At 39.4% G+C, this 21,846-nt stretch overlaps 1 protein-coding gene and 2 long non-coding RNA genes across 19 annotated transcripts in view; 1 reads left to right on the top strand and 2 right to left on the bottom strand.

Moving 5' to 3' along the window:
* mapk8ip3 (mitogen-activated protein kinase 8 interacting protein 3) overlaps positions 1–17,904 on the bottom strand; it is a 47,265-nt gene extending 29,361 nt beyond the window's left edge. For 3 of the 17 annotated variants that reach the window (XM_077502833.1, XM_077502872.1, XM_077502866.1), the window contains exons 1-16: positions 17,283–17,904; positions 15,907–16,176; positions 13,537–13,657; positions 12,763–12,833; positions 12,344–12,426; positions 11,497–11,520; positions 8,806–8,953; positions 7,006–7,240; positions 6,830–6,932; positions 4,279–4,397; positions 2,828–2,839; positions 2,419–2,436; positions 1,625–1,682; positions 1,299–1,451; positions 355–412; positions 54–205 (exon numbers count right to left, since the gene is read on the bottom strand). In XM_077502833.1, the coding sequence (XP_077358959.1) occupies positions 54–205; positions 355–412; positions 1,299–1,451; positions 1,625–1,682; positions 2,419–2,436; positions 2,828–2,839; positions 4,279–4,397; positions 6,830–6,932; positions 7,006–7,240; positions 8,806–8,953; positions 11,497–11,520; positions 12,344–12,426; positions 12,763–12,833; positions 13,537–13,657; positions 15,907–16,176; positions 17,283–17,318 (1,661 nt within the window). In that variant the 5' untranslated portion in view covers positions 17,319–17,904. The remainder of the gene's footprint in view (positions 1–53; positions 206–354; positions 413–1,298; positions 1,452–1,624; positions 1,683–2,418; positions 2,437–2,827; positions 2,840–4,278; positions 4,398–6,829; positions 6,933–7,005; positions 7,241–8,805; positions 8,954–11,496; positions 11,521–12,343; positions 12,427–12,762; positions 12,834–13,536; positions 13,658–15,906; positions 16,177–17,282) is intronic. The other 14 variants (XM_077502910.1, XM_077502936.1, XM_077502843.1 and 11 more) reach the window with 9 other exon arrangements.
* A 577-nt stretch (positions 17,905–18,481) lies between these two features.
* Positions 18,482–21,778, top strand: LOC144005001 (uncharacterized). Its single transcript, XR_013279482.1, has 2 exons — positions 18,482–19,714; positions 19,796–21,778. It is a non-coding gene; the product is annotated as an uncharacterized LOC144005001 (long non-coding RNA).
* On the bottom strand, positions 19,838–21,846 carry LOC144005000 (uncharacterized). The gene is made up of 3 exons (XR_013279480.1): positions 21,547–21,846; positions 20,903–21,135; positions 19,838–20,631 (listed from the first exon to the last, which is right to left on the bottom strand). It is a non-coding gene; the product is annotated as an uncharacterized LOC144005000 (long non-coding RNA).

Raw genomic sequence — 21,846 nt, 5'->3', positions numbered from 1 at the left:
TCTTATGACAAACAGCCACAGTATTACCGGACTCTCTTCTTTGCTGTACATACCTAATCATCTCTGTCCACCGCACAGCCTCCTGCAGCTCCATCAGCCTCTCCTTGTACTGATTCCTCTCCATCAGCACCCTCGCCATCTCGACCCGGGTAAACCGCCGCCTCTGGGTCATGGTCATATCGCCATCTTGTATGGGGGATGAAAACTAGGCAACAAATGGGAGTTGTTTAAGTAGTGACTGTAGTTTGGTTGCCTTAAACAAGCCTTCACTACATGACAAAGCTTTTTTTTCTGTTTGATGTTATTACTTGAGGTCACAAATGAGAGCATAGTGAGAAATAAGCAAAGACTCACATCATCATTTCCTTCATCCTTGGAGTCCCGAGATGCTCCAAGGGCCTCTGCTCTTAACCTGCCGCCCAAAAAGAGGAAATGGTTTCTCATGTGTGCTACGTGTGAAGTGCTTGGTAACTAGACAGGAAGTAAGATGAAGACAATAACTCATTCTAATGTTTAAGTTGATCTATATCTTCTCTACATTTGACATTGAGTCCACTGAACTGATTTGAACTTTATAGCAATCAACCCCAATTCTTAGTGTACTTTCTTGACTGAGGATTTTGTGGGGGCTTTAACAGCAAATTCATCTGGCTACTTGATTAATTGATAGAATAATTGATATGATAATAAATTCTAAAATTATTTGTCTGTATGTCCAATAATATTGTTTCTTAAGATTCATATTAATGACCTATGGTCACGAGCCGTGGGTCGTGACCGAAAGCACAAGATCCCGGATACAAGCGGCCGAAATGAGTTTCCTCCGCAGGGTGTGCTTCCCTCCCTTAGAGATAGGGTGAGAAGCTCGGTCATCCGGGAGGGACTCAGAATCGAGTCGTTGCTCCTCCGCGTTGAGAGGAACCAGCTGAGGTGGCTCGGGCATTTGGTTCGGATGCCTCATAGACGCCTCCCTGGGGAGGTGTGCCGGGCATGTCCCACCGGCGGGAGGCCCCGGGGACGACCCAGGACACGCTGGAGAGACTATGTCTCTCGGCTGGCCTGGGAACGCCTTGGGATACCGCCGGGGGAGCTGGTTGAAGTGACTGGGGAGAGGAAAGTCTGGGGTTCCCTCCTAAAGCTGCTGCCCCCGACCTCGGATAAGCGGTAGTAAATGGATGGATGGCTGGATGGCTGGATGGATGGATGGATGGATGGATGGATGGATGGATGGATGGATGGATGGATGGATGGATGGATGGATGGATGGAAGATTCATTTTAGTTTGTAATAATTGTCACCTTCGTAGTTCTTCTTCCAACTCCTTGACTCTGGCGTCCACTTTGTTCTTGGACTGCCTTACGGCCTCGAGCTCCTCCCGTAGCACTTCGTGCTCGCTGGACAGCTCGTCCACTTTGGCGATAAGATCGTCTTTAACAATGTTTAGTGCATTTCTGTGAAGGAGAGGAACTCAAAGTCATTTCATAACAGCACGTTTGAATCAAATGGAAAAATATCATTTATGATTCTATAAATAGACCATACCAGTCCAATAGCCCAAACATTGTTATGACTACCGCCCACAATGCTAACTTTTATACACGAAGGAAAATGCCATGTTTCTTACTTGGTCTCAAGGAGCTGTTTGTTCTCTGTCAACAGGTTCTCCACCTCCTTGCCCATTCCTGAAACACGCACTTGTTACTCATCACATCACCACATCTGTTTGTTAGTTAAATTTTAAAACATATCCAGTCTTTCTGCATGCAACGTTAGTGAGATAAATGATTAAAAACCTCGGCAGAGTACACACCATTGTATTTAAGTACAATTACAAATCTGAATGAAATGTTATGTGTGGATATTGGGTAAAGACCAAATAAACCCTGGAGGAAAATAAGCATTTTATGTCCTAATGATGAGAGGTGCTATAATTTGTGGGAAAAAAGATTTCCCCTCACAAAGTCGCCCGGTGTACACCACTGCATGTCAAACAATAAAGCTGGAGGCACATGCACCAGAAACCAAACACAACCAGTACGGCTTTGAAAACATTAAGAGACAGCAAGAAAATATTCATCAAACGGAAAGAACCAAGTAACTACATCACTAAATATACTGGTTATGTAAAGCTAAAACATCATAAAATGGATCCACATGTAATTTAATTAAACAAAATATGTTTAAAACAATAATATTATGCATTATTTCATAATTTTCAGTACTGTAATTTATTTTGCAGGTTCAACTAAGTGCCACTTCTGCTGGCAGAAGAAAAAATAATTTTATCAAATTAATATTTGATAAAATATAATAATAACAACAACAACAACGCCACATGACAACAAGTATCACCACTGGGCTTTCAATTGAGAAAAATTGATATAACAAGCAAATGTGAGCAGAGGATGAGCGGCTTACCGAAGAAATCATCTCGCACTGCAGGCAAAAGAAGAAGAGAAAGAAAGTGGTGCAGGCAAAGATGACAGGTAGAGAAGAAGAAAACGCTTTGAGCAGGACCAGAGAAAGCAGGCTATTTTAAAATGTTACATTTTAATAATATCATCAATAAGATAACATACTATTGTAATAAATCATTTAGCATATGCTATTACACATATTTTATTTAGCAATAAATATCACAATGACATACAGTACCCGTTTCAGTTTAGTTCTTTTTCTAAGTGTGAGACTTAACTTAATGATTATCAGGAATTGGTTCTGAACTTCTGATGTTTGTTTTCAACTTAAAGTAACAGCAACTCATTGAGAGAGTAGGCAAGAGATGTGAGCGACAGGAAGAAATGTAAGAACATGTTCCAATACACACCTGAGAACTCGCCTAAGTGTGTCACCAGCGGAAGCACAAAAAGGGACAAAAGAAAAAAGTGGGAGATTAACAGAATATAAGCACTTTCTTCAATGATCACATGTAAATTGGAAAATAAGTTAAAGCGCTAAATATATATATATATATATATATATATATATATATATATATATATATATATATATATATATATATATATATATTCATTTTCTTAACCGCTTATTCCTCACAAGGGTCGCGGGGGTGCTGGAGCCTATCTCAGCTGGCTCTGGGCAGTAGGTGGGGTACACCCTGGACTGGTTGCCAGCCAATCGCAGACGTATATATATTGACGCTAATAAAAAAGAAAGTGAAAATATTTTGTTGCCTACAAAAAGGAAATGAAAAAAAAAACAAGAATTTTACTGTCGTATCTAGTGAGCACGTCAGTTTAGAATTGGCACACCCAATACTAACTTGGATGCAGTAGATACTAACATGTGCACACTGATTACTAACTCTCACACACTGGACACTAACAGTAATGTGTGTGTACCGTTTTCAGCACTAACTTGTGCACACCTGATGCTAAATTGTGCCCACCAGTTACAAATGTGTGCACACTAGACACGTCACTCAGGTGCATCGGGCATGCACATCAGATACCATAGCATCTTGAGATGCTAACAAAACTAGCTCATTTACTAAGGTTTTTGTGGGAGGGGTACCTTTGCTACAGTAATCTAAAACAGTGTTTCTCAACCCTGGTCCTCGAGTACCCCTATCCAGCCTGTTTTCCATGTCTCCCACAAGCAACACAGGTGTTTCAAACGATCAGCTAATGCATGAAGCCTGCTAACGATCTTCAGCTGTTGGCTGGGGAGACTTCCATGTCCAACAAGCTGGATAGGACTATTCGAGGACCGGGGCTGAGAACCACTGATCCAAAAGTCACTAAACCTTGTAATAAAAAATATTAAACTGGCATCAATGTCTGCTATCTGGTGCGCATGTTAACTCATTCCAACCCAAAAACGTGTAAATACGTTTTTAATACTTTGCCCTTCACTCTCTAAAACGTATTTACACGTTTTTGGGTTGGAATAAGTTAAAGATGATCTTAGAAGCACTTGACACGAATGTGTCCTCAGTGCTCACAAGATACTTTATTTTTTCATGTTACTTTTGGAGTTGTTGTCTTTGCACAAAACAAACAAACAAAAATTGAAGCAGCGCAGATTTTGAAAGCTGCCAGTTAGAAAATCCCAGGAGGACTGCAGCAAAGCGTGAGCCCCTGAGCAGTAAAGTAGCCGCACAGCCATGTTTCAGCCTCAGCCATGCTGTGTCAAATGCATTCACCCACGCATATGCGTCTTCTCTTATTTCCCATTCTGAACACTCCATGTGAGCATTCATGTGGTCACCTCAAGAAAGTGTGAAAGAGCCTCCATATTTTGTCGTGATTTTCATACCAAGAAGCTCTGCTCCGGCATCGACGTCTCCAATGATGTCCGACTTGGCGTCTTTGATCTCGTGGTACAAAGAATCCGTGTTGATTCCGAAGGCCTCGTTCACTATTCCCTGGGAGGGGCTGCAACATCAGCACATGGCACACTTTTGACATTTGAGCCCTGCTACTTATACAATTAAATTAATAACTCTTATGAACACTGTCAATCAAAACAAAACATGACTTATATCTTTGTGGCTCATTTTCCGGACCAAATAGTTTGACTAGATTGAAAAAGCTTGGTTGTGTAAAAGCAGTACATCATGACAGTAAACCGACATGCATCACAAGAAGCCGCTACAAGTTGCCTTGCTATGATGACATCAGTGTCATAATTCTATGTTTGCGCTCAAGACTAACTGAAAACACTCTGTGATGCGGTCTTGGCTCTCTGTAGCCATATTCATTAAAGGGATACTTGACTCATTGAGCCTTTTTCAACAGTAAGAAAATATTTCTTACTTATATTTCTTATCAACGCCGGACTCGCGACACTTCACGGGATAAGGGCGTGCGCAACTGAATACAGTAGCAGGAGCCCATAGCTATCGAGTCCTCTCAGTGCACATGTATGTCCCAGCGTTGGTACTGCGCGCGAGCCAAAAGAATAATTTCCGTGACGATCCAATGCATGGATCCAATCTACACAGGTATGTCCCACAGCCAACACATCAGCTAAGCTAAAAGCATACTGCAAGCATCTCATTTCTCAGTTTGTGGCTCCCTGTCAATGTACACAACTAGCATGAGCAGCAGATAGGGGAACTGAGACGTGCCCGCGATTACGTCATCAAACTCAAAATGAACGACAGCACCCCCCCCCCCCCCCTCCGAAAAAAACAAAAACAAAAACATGAACAGTTGTGATTCCGTGGTCATCATTGTGTCTCAGATAAAAAAAAAATATATATAAAAAAAAAAAGATGTCATACATTAACCAAAAATGAATGTAATTGCAAAAGAAACACAAAAATTGTTGATAAAAAGGGAAGGGTACTTTTGGAAATATTTTTGGATATATTAAGTGGTTTAAAATGTGTTTGATAGATTTATTGTTCCATAAGGTGGCTTCATATTTCGTTTGGCTGGATGATAGGTTTATTGCATGACCTTAAATTTATTTTTCTGAACTACTTCACACTGTGCACATATTCTGTTTAATTGTGTTGGTGTCTTTTTAAAGGTTAAATATTTATATTTCAAATTAAATTATCAGCCTTTTGTTTTCCTGATCCTTATTTTGAATAGAAAAAAAAACAATTATAACTGTCAATAACGACTAATAAATATTGAAACTGATACCTTTTTCAGTCATACGTCCAGCCCGTTGTTGCGGTCTATTTAAATAATTGATTCAATATATGAAAATATAGAAAACATTTTTGTTGTTGTTTTTTAACACGTTTGAAGATACTGTAAAAATTTGTGGTGTTTTAAGATTAACGTCTACAAGCAAAAAATGTCACTATAAGTTTTGAATATTGAAATGAATCGTATCGAATCGAAAATTGTATCGTTCCCAAACTTAATCGAACCGTATCGAACCGTTCTGTTCTGAAAGATAGCGTTTTTAAATCGAATCGCAACCTGTGTATCGAGATACATATCGAATCGGCCTCAAGTCAGAGAGTATTTTTGTTGCTTTTATTTCCATTTATATATTTTTTTAATAAAATTTTCGAATTGTATTTTTTATATCAATTTTTATTTTCACTTTTATTCATTTATTTATTTAGTCATTTATTTATTTAGAATATTGGCAGTTTTGGTCCTCATTCCAAGTGTCAACTGAAAGATGACGTCTTGGTGCTTTCGCTTTAAGAAAGTGACACCTATGGTCGTTAGATTGGGAGGCAGTGCCGAGCGAGTGATGTCACAATTTGTGAATGGATTGTGCATGCTTGGGCTAACGTGCCTGCTTGCACTGTTGTTTGATCTCAAAAAGTTTGTCATTTTATTTTATGATTTGAAGATCCCAGCATTTCCACATAATTTTATGTTTTTGTCTACCTAATAACATTGTTTTTAAAAATAAATCGGACTTCATGTTGAAGCAGTTACTCAGTTCTTTTCAGCGAATACTTATTTTTTACTTGTACTAAAGTGATTTTTTTTTATGACTACTTTTTACTTTTACTTGAGCAATATTATTTTGAAGTAACGCTACTCTTACTTGAGTACAATTTTTGGCTACTTGAGCCACCTCTGGTAATGACCAATCATTTTGCTGCAAACCCAGAAAACAGATGAGTCGTGATTGGTTGTTACCTATTTCCTCAGCACAGGTGATGTCACCTTCAGTAGACAGCAAGTGAAAAATGTGTTTTTAAAGGTATTAATTGTCCTTGAAAAATAATGAAATAATCATATTAATTCTGGACAAAATATTAACCTTTCACTTCTGAAAATGGCTCAATGAGTCAAGAAAAAGAAGTGTAAAGTGACTTTTGGGACCCCCAGTGTAATATTTTGCAGTATGCTATGCGCATGCAATGGAGTCAGTAAAGTAGAACCTGTTTCCTCCTCCATACACTCGAGGGTCCACGCACATGTCCAACTCAGGAGTCGAATCAATGATCTCCTGAAACTCGGACCACTCGTCGCTGCTTCCCATACCTGCAAAAGAAAACATTACAGCTGCATGAAGCAGGCGGGGGAAGCTCGTTCTCGTTAGCATCAATGACCTTACCGATGCTCACGTTCCGGGTTTCCTGTGAAACCTGGACTTCCATATTGCGGCTGAGCCGCTTGGAGCTTTTCCTGCCCCGGCTGCCAGCCCGCATCACGTCAAACTCCGAGGGAGGGAGGAAGCCCTCGTTGATAGGGGTGACAGTGGCAGAAGGTACGGAGGAGGTGGGTGTGTTGGACTTGCTTCCAGTGCTGCTGGGGGTGGCCGCCACAGAGTCAGACTCCGATCCATCCTCCTGTGGCAGTGGTATGAGAGGAGCAAGAGACAAGTACGTACAGAATGAGCATCACACGCTGGATGGAAGGAGTGTGCGTCAAAGATGGTCAACCATATTATCTCAACAAAGTGAGTTTTAACAAATATTATCAACAATAACTATCAATATTGGGGTCATTGAGAGATAAGTTTGTCCAATGAATCCCATTTTATGAATTATGTGGTGCGACCAAGAAGAAATAACCAATTTGGGACTTTTATTTTGAAATACTTTTAAAGACAGGAGTTTGTATCATCCACAAGACAGTCAAGAAAAGTGTTGACAACGCCGCAGTAAAGAAAGTAGCTATTGGCTATGCTAAAAGTTGCTAGAAATTGCTAAATGACGTCATTGCCTAGTTTGGATAATTGACAATTTGAATGTAATTGTAATTGACGCTGTAGGAGAGATAATGCCATGGGTGAGGCAAAAAGAGAGTTTAGAACTGTGCGTTATTTACAGTTATTTGCGCCTGAAACAAAAAACAAAAGCATACAGTACCTGAGTGATAGGCAGTCAAAAGAGTGAGTAATGTCATTCGTTCTATATGTATTTTTTCCTACATAGATTAGTATTACACTTCTGCAATCTACACATCCATATAAACAAAGCAACAAAAAAAAACATTTAAAAGCATAAGCCTCCACAAAACACGAGCACACAAGGCTGAAGCTCAATGATCACAAACATATGATCACAAAGTTAAAAGGAAAGCCATCAAAAAGGACCCCGCTTGCTTGAGTCGGCACAGCAACATCTCAAATCGTATTTTAGATTGAAATGAGAATGATATTATTGCATCAAAAGTGACACAAGCAGGCATGACGGGTGGTCCTTGGAGGTGTGGCTTTCCGAATAGCTGGCCGTGCCCCGCAACCACTTCCCAGGCAGTGGTTGCCAGAGGTGGGAGTAAGTCACTTACCGTATTTGCAAGTTTTAAGTCTCAAGTCTTAAGCAAGTCTCGAGTTTATTGTAGCAAAAATCAAGCACGTCAAATTGGGACCCCGCTAAATTTTAGCAAGTTGAGCCAAGTCATTACTTCGGTTAAACCAGTCATGAGTCAAGTCATCCACTTTTAGTCAGTCATGACATACAGTGTACTGCACATTAGCCGCTTTCAATCAGTATAGTATCTGTACTTGTAGTTAGCTACTAACACATTCACAGTCAAGTTATTAATTATTAATGCTCACAAACCAGCATCAGTATCGTTGTCTATTGCGTTATTGTTTTCACAATTCAAAGATTTACACATCTTAGCAAATGTTAGCTTAGCTCATGTTTGACCAGCTAGCTACCGGTGCGCTTAAACAGTGAAGTTAACGTAGCGTAGGTTTACATATCTGTGAGTTTTATATTAAATGGTGACGTTAGAAATTGTAGTTGTTGTGTACAAGTCAAAGTCTAGTCTTTTATAAGTTTTAGTCAAGCAAGTCCCACATTCTGAAATTGGCGACTCGAGTTTGACTCGAGTCAAGCCGTGTGACTCAAGTCCCCCACCTCTGGCGGTTGTGGAGGAAAGAGATGGCCGCTGTCTGTCCCACCTGATAGGCCGAACTGAGGGTGGACTGGCCGAGCTCGCTGACCTGCCAGATGTCTTTCCCGGGCATCATCCTAGCCCCCCCGAGACCCCCACGTACCATGCCCTCGCCGCTGGGGTACAGGCTCAACGACGGCGGCCGCTCTGCTTTGCTGTTAGAAGGAAACACATTCACACACAGACAAAGACCAAACGTTAGTTGTCCATTCAAAATATTTATATACTTGTGTTCATTTTTGGAATTTGACTGAAGCCGAGCCCGGTTTACAAATAAAACCACCCAAATTTAGAGGAAGTCGCCCAAACATTTTCTTACCATTATGATTTCTGCGCCCACACTAGTCTAATCACGGCATTTTGATTGGTATTGCATTTGTGCAATTTGAATTAAGCAGCAAAATCCATCCATTTGTATCCATCTCAGCGGGCAGCCATTTTGCCACTTGCTACTAAAAAAAAATGACATCACAGTTGCTCAGGTTACACCCAAATATGGTTGTATTCTGAGTTTGGTCATGTGACGTTGGCAAGCTGAGCTGTGATTTGGTCACCTGAGCACTGAGCAACTGTGATGTAATTTTCACTTGACAGTGGCAAAATGGCTGCCCCCTGAGATGGATAAAAACTGGATGAGTTTTGCTGCTTATGTCATACTCCAAAAACACAATATTAATCAGACAAATTGGGCTGCATAGAACACATTATTGTAAAGAAAATTTGGGGCTTAGCTTCCCCTTTAAGAAGTTTCACTCTGACAATATTTGAGGCTGCCATAAACATTTCACTTCTACTACAGAAAATGCTAAATTATGTTAAGCATATTCTTCTTTCTCTTCTCTTTTTGTATGTTAATGTTAATTGAAGGCAATTAACATAAACAAGACTCCACAAGACGAGCTCATTAAGGTCACAGACAGCATTAATGTCATTGAAGGTGTGTGTGGGGGGCAACTTTTTTTTTAATGAACACTACTTCGCGGAAATTCACTTATCGCGGGTGGGCGTGGAACGTAACATCCGTAAAAAGTGAGGGAACATTGAATGTTAATTCTACAAAGGAAAGCAGAGATTCAAACCCAAAACCTCACAACTGTGAGACCGGCGTGCTAGCCACTAGTGCCCCATGCTAATAGCATTATTATCTTTCCATTATTAGCATAATTAATGCTAATTAGAAGATGTCCAACAAGGTTCAACATAATGTTTGACTTGTCTGCCTCTTCATGAAAATAATCTCTGTCAAAATAATCTCATAGAAGGTAACGTACTAAAAAAAACAGACCAATTAAAGGAACACTCATCATGAAATCTCAGCCCAATAGCAAAATTCTCTTTTGTAGCTTCATTTAAAACAAATGTATAACCATGAGACCAAAGACGCAAGAAGAAAATGCACACAAACACAAGATGAGGTAAAGTAAATGGAGGAACGGGATAAACCTGAGCACACCGTTTTAAATGTTTGCTATAAGAATGCAACATTACCAAGAATTTACAATACGAACTCATTATGAGGATTGGACATTCTGTTTTAACATGCTGAGCATTTAAGAAGGAGGGAATCCGGAAAGTCAAATCCAAGCAGGCAGGTTTTATATGGAAGCCCAAAAGTGTCAAAATTAAATAAATAAAAAGGCCTTTTTGAAATAACTATTCTTTTGATAAATAACAGGCAATTATGTAATATGGCCATTAAATTTTAAAATGAGGTGTTAGTATTATTATGAAAAGTATTCTGCTATTCTTTAATATGTAATAAATATTTTATTTTGGTTAAATATTTCATAATTATTATTTTAACAACGTCATACTTTTTAAAAAATAATTACATTTAATTTATTTTCAAGGTTTTATAAGATAAGAAAACGTTGTTTGACAAAGTCAATTTTTATTTCATAATGTCCTTTTCCACAATGGTCGTCTTTTACATAATGGCGTTTTACAGCCAAATGACTTGGTCTGTCGATCAAATGACATGAGGCGGAGCCAGTTACGTGATTGGCTGAGTCCCTGATACAGACATGAGCAGCAGCACTTGCAGTATCGATTCACGCGTGGAGAGTTTAGCGCCTGATGAGGAGCCGCGGCGGTCACAGGCTTGCTAAAGCATGGATACGGAAGATAAGTCACTTTCAGAAGTACTCCAAGAAGTAGCAAATCGTTTAGAATCGGACATAATGTAAAGGCCTTGTTAAACTTTTGCGTCAGGCTACGGGGTAGGCGTTACGGCGATCTCGGCTCAAACAGGTGGTCCCACCCACTGACTTTGATTGACAGGCCAAGACATTCGGCTGTAAAACGCCATTATGTAAAATAAGACCATTGTGGAAAAGGACATTATGTAATAAAAACTGACTTTGTAAAACAATGTTTTCTTATCTTATTAAACCTTGAAAATAAATTAAATGTCATTACTTTTAAAAAGAATGACGTTAAAATAATCATTATGAAATATTTAATCAAAATAAAATATTTGTTACATATTAAAGAATAGCATAACACTTTTCATAATAATACTAACACCTCATTTTAAAATTGAATGTCCATATTACATAATTGTCTGTTATTTATCAAAAGGAGAGTTATTTCAAAAAGGCCTTTTTATTTATTGAATGTTGACACTTTTGGCCTTCCATAGTTTTATGAGTTGAGAGAAAAGGTGGGGAGGGCAGTTGCATGACCATGTTGGATTTACCTTTTCCTCCATGTGTGACGATGACTGTGCACACAGCAGCACAGACAGCAAATCAAGTCAGCAAGACACACAGGACACACAGTCTCAGATTAGCAAGAGACACAAGTTCGGAAAATGAGAAGACACATGAAACCACATTCCTAAATGTCAGATGACAACGTTTACACTTGTTTACGCAGTTCTTGTTAATTATTTTTTTAAAGTTCAGGGGATTTTTATATCTGTGTCTGTTATTCTTTTACTTTAAGGCCCAGTCTGCCGGTTTCACTCTGGAAAAGGCACTTTTTAAATACTGGATTTAAGCAAACAAACTACTTCTCAATTTGCCATTCTGTGTTTGTTTTGTAAACAGTGGGACGTTTCTGTGAAAAGACAGTGTTTACACCCCTCCAGCCAATCGCAGAGCGGGGGGTGGCGTGTCGCAAACGGCAAATTTGCGCTCAATATCTCTTAGTCGTTGCATGTTACAAGGATAAGGATTTGTTCGACAATCTGTGCTTTAGATCTGTGCTTTAGAGGTTTTAGATTTGCTGTGTATGCAGCGGACAGGATGTGATTAATCTGTAATTCTGCAACACAAACAAACTGCATCAGATTGTCTCATGCTCAAACGTATTTGGAACTCATTTGCAAGAGACTTCAAGGAGGCAAATAAAATGTTTCTTTTTTTTTTTCTTTTCAGAAAAAAAAAAGATTTTTAGGCGTGTCTTAAGTCCAGTTTGTGTGATGAACCCTGACAAACAAATGGCAGCAGTAGTGCAGTGAAGAAATGAGAGGCCTGATACATATAAGATGAAACATAAAAACATCACATTTGAAAATTGTCACACACATACGCACGACTCACGTTCGTCCACTGCCATCTGATTGGCTGCTTCCTGTCTGCTGCAATTTGGAGCGCTCGATATGCTCGACGTATGTCTGGATCATCTTGAATAACAGTTGGATCAAAGAGAAGAAAACATTGAAAAGTTGTAGTATAGTTAGGACAATTATATTAATTAGCGCGAAAAGGTTTACTAGTAAAACTTCAAGGCACAAAAATAACATCCACACCCTTTTGAAATTCAGGAAAGATTCTTTCTGAGACACAATCTTGCACACTACAAATGTTTAGTACAGTATGTTATTTCAGAACTTGTCCTCGCGCGTTAGTATTTAATCGAGATGTCTGCTAAAGTTTTATTGAAATTCTTGTTCCGTGACCTTCATGATGAATACAGTCAAACTGATTTAGGCATCGTCACGCTTTCTGTCGGCACTTACCTCAGTGTGGCGCTGGTGCAGAGCGTTGTATTCTTTCTTCATGTCAGCCTCTCTTTCCTCCAACCGTGTGACTGAAAAACAGTCAAATCATTTGTTGCAAATTAAGCCAAAACAATTTCATGACAAGTGACTACTTCTTTTTGACAGATTTGTTTTTTAATTTTAAAAAGGGACAGAAGTATTTTAGATGGAAAACTGTGGTGACAAGCAAACACAATCTAAAAATACTGTTGAATATGGCTGCAAAATATATCGGAAAAATATCGATATTGTGATATTGGCCCTTGCAATATGCATATCACAAAGGCACGCAATAAGTTTTATATGGAATTTCATGCTTTTTATATGAATTTGACCAGTCAGATGCTAACTAAAATGTGCATCGCCATTCAATAGTTGAATATTATCAAGACATAATTACAATTCATTAACTGAGATTACATGAAGGTTGCTTATTTTGCCCCATGAAAAATGTTTTTCTTTCATTAGGTAATAAAAATGTAATTTCTTTAGGTAAATGTTAAATATCGCAATAATATCGATATCGCTATGTTCAGGAAGTATATCGCATATCGCATGTTTTTCCAATATCGTGCAGCCCTACTGTTGAACTATTTCACCCTTTATTGATGTTTTCAATCTTCAGTGTTGCAGTCTATATTATGAGAGACTAAAAAAATGTGAACTGAATTACTTATAATCAATAACAAAAGCGGAAATCAGTTGAATTAGGGTTGTGTTTGCAGCTTGGAGTAAGCTTTTTTGTCAACTCACTTTGGTCCGCATAGTTCTTTGACTTGAGCTCGAGTTGTTTCCCTTGCAGTTCCAAAAAATCCACCTGAACCTGCAGGTCCTTCTTGTCTTCCTCTAACTCGTCCTCAAACTCAATGAATTTCTAGAGGAGATGACAAGTGAAACACAACAAAGCTTTCAATCAAAATGTGCACAAAGGTACAAGCGCCAGAAATGACGAACATAATAAATCATATAATTTGATTTAATGTATGACTCTAATATAATTAACACAACAATAGCCAGTAAATTTAATTGTACTGGGAAAGCAGCAGGACAGTAGGCGTGCTTCTCCTGCTCTAATACAGCAATCCTCCAACTGCAAGGAGATGGTTGAATAGGGAATTGGTTTCAGAAATCAAAAGGTCATTAATAAATTCATTGACCTAGAAGAGATAAATAGATGGACATTAAGGGAAATTCACAAGCAATGGAAATTCACTTACTACCTGCTCTCAAAATCCTGCCTTTGTAAGTACTTGTATAATAAAAGCTGTTTTCATTGACACTATCACAGAAAAAGTATGGAAATAAGACATTTGTACAGTTTCACATTCCAAATCCAAACCTAGTCATGCTGTCTTGTCTTCTAATCCCAATTCATCCCTTCACTAATCAAACACGCAATATTGCTGCTATTATACAAAACTGTATCATGGCACATTTTTCACTTTCAACCATTCCCTTTAAGTGCCTTACTCATTTTATTGTGGGAATGCTGAAAGCATCACACGTTATTCGGATTTTTATTCTCCTCACTTCTTGCCGAGAAACAACTCACAATTTAACGTTAAATATAAACTTTTCCCCATTCATTTGCAATGGGACTGACATTGAGCAGTTTTCCCACTTTCCACTGCCATACATACTGATCATCATTACCAGCTCTCTGCTAGTGCTCAGTGGTGCACTTGGTTAAGTGCATTGTCCAGTAACCAGGAAGTCCTGGGTTCAAATCCCACCTCCAACTGTACATTGCAAATATATCCATGGCAATTATGCTAAGGGATATACAAGTATACCAAATGACAATCATATCAGGAAATGCATTAAAATTTCACTGAAATAATTAAATGCATGTTGAAATGCTTCTACTGAAATGATTAAATGCATGATGGCTTGATGTTTCAGATGAGACTTTTCAAAATAAATACGCCATTAGCCATGAATCTGAACAAGGCAAGTTATCTTGGTCCTTAGAGGAATTGCCTCCCCCACAAAGGACCTGAATCAAACCCCGACCACGTTTTAGTACATTCGATGGTTCGATACCAACTGACTATCGTATCAGGAAATGGATTATAATTTCTCTGAAATGATTACATCCCACGTTAGACAGATTGCAGTTCATTTTCTTTTTATTTATTTATCTTTCAACTTCAATTAAAACTGTAATTTTCACATAATTTATCTTTTAATTTACTTTCAGCTATTCGCATTCAGCTTTCAGCATTCCCACGCAATTTCTCCAGAAATTGCACTTAGTCTAGTTTTGTCTACTTTTCATTCAAATGAGACAACATAGCTTGGCTGGTACAGTTGTCAAACATCAAAATATTTGCAGTTGAAAGCACATACCTGCGGTCAAAGGTTTACATAATACAACATTTCAATAAACCACTGGTTTTGCAACATAAAAATGGGAGCCATGTCTTTGGCAATGCTCAGAGCAACTGACTTCCCGATTGACTTCTACCTTTTGTTGTTATATGGAAATAGATAACGTCAAACTGATTCCATTTATGCTGTATATCTTGGAAAGGGTGTCAAGCAGGAGACAGTGAGTTGTTGTCTTCTTTTAAGCATTAGCTTGAGTCTAATAACCTTGTAATCTGAGCCACTCTTTGTTGCTTTTCCTCCTAGTGCGAGCCATTGTTTTTCTCGGACCCCTTCTTCATACACAACACATACTTCTGTGAAATTCTATGAACTGCGTGGCTTTCTAAATCTCATTTCACTTCGTTCTCTCATCTTTTGTTGCTTTTTCTACTCCTTGCGAGCACAAATCAGGTTACAGTGCCAGACCCCACTTGTTTATGATATTGATTTCACATGATCACGTCCTCCCCTCTTCCTCCTGCTTTTGTCTGGCCTCCAACAAAGTGCTGCGGCATCATGGGTATTGTAGTTCTCAAATGTCACAAGTTCACAACAAACAGTTGTTGTGCTTTAAAAAAGGTAGGATCAAAGATGCACAGTAGATTTACATGATTTTCACACAGTGATCGTGGCCTTCTGATGCAAACCATATATGCCATGTGGCCCGTGACAAAAATGAGTTTGACACAACAGATGGAGTGAGACTTCCGACACAAAGTGGAGGTTCTGATGGAGTTGCTGACGGTGACTCACCTCCTCCGCCTGCTTGCGCAGCGCCTTCTCCCTCTCGTACTGGGTGATGAGCTGCTCGTTGTCTTCCTTCAGGAGCTCCAGCTCCACTTCATGTTCCTGGTTCTCTAATAGCACCGCGTCCAGGTTCTCCAGGACGTTCACCACCAGCGGCATCAGCTCCTTCACCACCTCCTCATCGTAACTGCGGATCAGCCTCTCGAACTCCCGGTAGATGCTGTTGGCCAGGCCCGACACTCGCTCCGACATGACGGTACAGGAGCCATAGTCGTCCTGGTAATAGGGAAATTGATCATTATTTTGATAATTGACTAACTGTTTTGTCTACATCCTCGGCATTTCAGCCTTTCAACAGTAAATATTCTCAGATTTCTGTAGTCCTCCATGAAAGTGAACCAGTTATCTATGTGGGGAATTTTTTTTCCCAAAAAAAGACATTTGCAAACATCTGCTTTTAGTTTGGAACACAATTATCAAACATGTTGCCTATTTGGTGACATGTTACAGACCAAAACCAGTAACTCAATCATAATCAATTTACATTTGTGCATTTTCCGAACTGTAAATTAAATAAATTCAAACAAAAATTGTTTTGTTTAATTATTAATTGATAAAATAATTTATAGATTAATCAATTGTTAAAATAATCTTTGGTTTGAAACAGTCATGGAATTTATGGGAATAAACCAAGAAGTTACAAAACTGAAGATTGGCTCTTAGTAGGTAACTTGATTGTAGCTGCTGAAAATATATTTTAGTGTACTGTAATCCTGATGACAGACACGTTTAATTTAAGAACAGTGGTATGGTACACTGTTTTGCAGTCTTTGTTTATTTTGTCTAGAAATTGCCTTCATTTTTAACATGCTTCAAATGTGCCACAACCTGAGTGGATTTATTTATTTAGGAATTCAGCTTGTGGTCAGTACGGTCAAGGAGAATTATCTATTTTTTAGGAATGGTTGCTTATGACAAAACAAATGTTTTTCTTATATACAAAATAAATGTCCATTCATGTTTCCCATCTAAATTCCTATTGAAAGTTTCTATTCATCCATTTAGATGGTTTACCCTCAGTAAGGTGTCTGGTAAACTGGACCCTGGATTGGTTGCCAGTCAATCGCAGGGCACATTTAGGCAAACAAGCATTCACAGAGGAAGGACCACAGCCCGGTTTTGAACCCAAAACTTCAGAACTGTGAGGCAGATGTGCTAACGGCCTTCCTGTGTAGAGTGTGCATGTTCTCCCCATGTTTGTGTGGGTTTTCTCTGGGTATTTGGACTTCGTCTCACTAAAAACATTCCCATGAAAAATTTCAAATTTTGATCGTTCCTCAAACACCCCATCTTATTAGACTCTCATTTGCAACCCTACCTACCTGGTAAACCACCTCGTCTATCTGTAGCTCCATCATCTTGGCGGCTGCAGCTGGCTGCGTGAGCCAGATGAGGACTTTCAAAGGCCTTGTCGAATGTCGATGTGTTTTTGGATTAGGTCAGCGCAGGAGAAATGTGTAATTCCGCATAACAGTCACCTCAGCGAAGGAAAAATAATCGTATGAATATACAGAGGGCCACTCCTCCTCCTCCTCCTCCCCCTCCTCCGGCTCGTCGTGACACGGCCCAGCTAGTTGAGTCCCCCGGAATTACACAATACAACGACCTCAGCGACGGTGGAACCGTGAGGCTGTCTCTCCAGTGGATGTGGCCTCTCAGGAGCCATGCCGAATGGGGAGAGAGATGCCTTCGTCGATACTGCCGCACCTGCCTCTCAGCAGCCGCAACCCCCGAGCCCAGCCATTGCTGGCTGGGGAAATAAATACACGAAATAATAAATAGAATAATAAATAAGAATCCCAACGTCGATTGATGCCGCTATGAAGAGGTTTGTGACATTTTTCCCCCCCTTCGGGTCGGGAGGTGATGGTGATGTCTCCCAATGGGAGAGGTTCTCGCTACCGTCAGATGGAGGAGCCAGCTGACCCACTGGGGATGACGTCACGACGCCTACATCAAGTTAGCACAAGGCACCGGAAGTTCGGGCTCCAGGTGGAGGAGTGGACCCGTCACTTGCCTTCGGTGCCGGTTGGCGTGGGTTCACTTCTCCGCCTGGGAGACCATGTGCGACGTAGAAATATTGAGTGTTGGTATTTACACTGTGTCATCAACTGCGGAGGTTAAAAAAAAGTCGCTTATTTTGACAGACAACGTACAAAAAGACAGATGTGTTTTCAAAAAAAATCTAGCAAGAAAGTAACTTTGGTAGTTCATTAATTAGCGCCACATATTTTTGAAATTTTGATGTGATTTTATAACATCAATCCATCCAATTTCTTAATTAAACCCTTCTCATGTGGACGTCCCACCTTTTTGTGCACCAGTAACTAAACGAACTGTAAAAGGAGTACACATAAGCAACATATTTATATATAAACGTATTTAAGAGGTTGTTAGGTGAAATTAAAAAATATATTTTCATTTTTTTTTTTTTAAATCACGTGAAAGTCTTGTTTTAATTTTGCAGGCTTAAACCGGAAGTTGACTATTTACAAAGCACTTGGCCTGGAAAGTGCTTGTTGATACATTATAATAATAATGACGATGCACTCTGAAACTGATGCTTCTCTGGTGAGACAAAGACAGCGGATGAGACAGCTTAAAAGGTTCCAATGATAAGCTACGTTGATCACAATTGTGCAGTATGTAAATGTAACCTGCAGTCATTGACGGAAGAATTTAGTGAATCACTTATGTAAAAGTTCCTCATATAGGGAGACCGGGGCTAGTTGTATCACTTTTTATACTTTTATATATTTGTTGGAATCAATACATCATATATGAACAAAACATATACCAGAGGAAAGACCAAAGTTTGGGGTATATTTTTTGTATTCATGTAATTTTCGTACTTTGTGTCAGTGCAGACATGTAACATGTCACCAATAGGTCGCTTGCACATCGTAATGCATCATGGGAGTTTTTCCTTCGGGCGCCATATTGGGTGTCCGCCGGTTCACAAGGTACACTCGCGAGTTACGGTAGAGCTTATCAACCTGATGTAATTTTCGCAGTATTTTCACGATTTACCGGAAGATCAAAAACAACGATACAGGCAGAAGGTGTCTCTGTGTGGCGGGATTGATCCTAATTACGTCCTGACCAAGGGTGATTTTTTTTTGACGGAGAAAGCTTGCTGGCCAAATGTGACATCTCTGGACATCTTTCCCTACCTCGTGTTGACAACATGCTCCATAACACGCCAACAAATCCCTGGAGGCTTACAATTATTTTGTAAGCGGGTGGATACAGAGTGTAAACTTTAACATCGCATCAGAAGAAACTGTTGCTGTTGCACGTAAGTAAACCACATGGTGTTGGTAATTCTGCACACAAAAATGTTGATTTGTTCTCAGGCTTCCTGTTATCATTGTGTTTACATGCACAGCTAGGTTTACCTGATGTGGTTTTTCTAACAATTTTATAACAGGCAAATATGGCAGAGCGTATAAGAATAAAAAGTAACTATGCACAGCCTCCCCGTGGCTTAATTAAATTTAATGCTACCCTTTCACTAGTTACATGTTACTTAATCAACTTATTCTAAATGGTTAAGGTTAACCACTCTCAGAGGACGTATTTTTAGTTTCAGTTTCCAGTACAATAAAACGTGTTCATGGTAACTACTGAGCATACTGACAGCTTTTCTTATGATCTCACGGTTAAGGAGGCTGTCACAACACCCAATTTCTGTCTGGTGCCGGATGGCAACAATTCCCATCACTTGTCACGACAACACCAATATTATTACCAGGTATGTATGGCTTTACTTTTTGTAGTTTCTTATTTAATTCTATGTTTCATATTTTCATTACAATGTTTGTAATATTTTCAGATTCAGGCACAGATTAGTTTAACTGGACGTACTTCTGCGACTTTGTGGTGTGGACAAAGTGTGATTGAGCGAGTCCACCCAGATCGCTCGTTTTGGCCAGTTGGAAAAGCCAGAGTTTTTTTTTCCCAAAATCCCCTCCTTACCTGAACTGCTCGGGAGAGCATTTACTAGATCAGCAGTGGACTTCCAGTGTTCCTGCTCAGCCGCTGTCACCTACCACTTGCTCATGTACTTCAAAGATGCGGAATAAAGTAGTTTTTTGTGCTGCAGCAGATTGTAAAATCAAATGATATCACTTGAAGTGTGCCAATCTAGACTTCCAAAAGGACAGTGGTTTTGTGACAAGTGTGAAACAAGGATTATTGGGAAAACTGTAACACAGTACTGGTACTTGTCTTACATTAAACAAATTTAAAAGAGAGCAACTTTTTCCTCTGTACATAGCATAATGAAAGTCATTGCGTACCCCATCAACATTACATCATACCGTCATCTCAGGATGGTAGGCACCTGTGCTAAAATAAATACATTAATTAACAGTTCAATTTTATCCCTGAAATTACTACATCTAATCATTATTCACTTCATTTTTTGTGCTTTTAGAAATAATAGAGATTTATGCCATTACTTTAAGAGGGACCATATTGCACATTGAGTCAAATCCTGTCATTTGTATTATGTATAGCTTTGTAAACAAACCCAACAATAGAATTTGTATAAACGCTGCCTTTATTAGCGCCAAACAAACAGTCGCATGTTGTCCTCCTCCAATGCTTTGATGCTCGCCTTCGTTTCCATCATGTCATTGGCAATCAAGTCGGTGTGGCATGAGATCCCTAAAGAAAAAAATAAAGAAAAAATCAAAAAAATACGGTACCAGTAATAGGTTTAATATAGTAAAGTAGTATAGTTTTTTTGTCAGTGTAAAAGAAATGTACACATTTTGTTGCATTTTTTAATGTATGAACATTGCTACAGGCAAATACTTATTTCTATAAACACTTCCAAATGTCTCTAAAATATAAGGTGCGTGTACACACACAAACAAAAACACATACATTCACTCATGCATACAATATATCATGTAATGAATTCTGAGTGGCATACCAGAGTCAATGATGTCAGCAGTACTTGAGGGTACAGGTTACTGGAGCCATCTGGCTGCTTAACTGCAACAATCTCTCTGCCACTTCGAGTCGTCTTTTCTTTGCTTGTCTCTCCTGTGCACGTTCATATCTTGGCACCGACTGGGCTGAGACATAGATGTTGTAACTTGGGACCCAACTTTAATGTTGGAGCCCAGTCGGGATGATTGGACAGAAAAACGGGCGCAGGGCGACCTGTTAAAATAAACAAATATATAAACAAATAAAATATGGAAAGACTGGTTATTTTACCGCAGTAGGGTGGCCGTGAATAAGTTCTTTAGCATGATGTGTAGGCTACCGGGGCTCTGTTTTCTTGCATCAGCCCCTTCTCTCTTTTTTTTCCAAGTTTACATTTTGCCACCAAAAAACATGTTATCGGCATTAAAAGCCCAAGACTAATCAATCCAATTTCAGCAGTAAACACTTTGCACTGGCACTACTTGGGTGAAAATGTTCGATGTTAGCTTTCGGCTAACGTCCGCTAGCCAGCTTGTACTACCGAACTTGCTTGCTCATGAATCCAAAACATAAGCAACTTGCCCATATATGGGCGGTCGAAACGTTATTAATCCTCATGCATTAAATAAAGGTAAACAAGCTTACCGCTCACAAAGTGATGGCTGCACACACGAGCCCAAAGTAACGACTTCCCTCCGGAGTCCGCACTCCTCTGTCTCCAGGCCCTGGTTCCTAATTATTTTCGTAATTCGGAAAAAAGACCGACCATTTTCCCCCTTGGCTTTGTTCGAACAGCCAACGATACAGCAACAATGTACCATTTTAAACGCAGAAAACAAACGTGATAGATACGTGTTAGACCGAATCGCTACGTAAATGGAGGCCACCCAGCATGGCGACTACGAGAAATCCGAGGCGGAAGTGACGACATGTGCAAGCGACCTA

This window comes from Festucalex cinctus, chromosome 1 (genome assembly GCF_051991245.1).
Source record: "Festucalex cinctus isolate MCC-2025b chromosome 1, RoL_Fcin_1.0, whole genome shotgun sequence".
NCBI lineage: Eukaryota > Metazoa > Chordata > Actinopteri > Syngnathiformes > Syngnathidae > Festucalex > Festucalex cinctus.
Note: the sequence above shows the minus strand (reverse complement) of the source record. Positions and strands in the feature narration are given on the sequence as shown.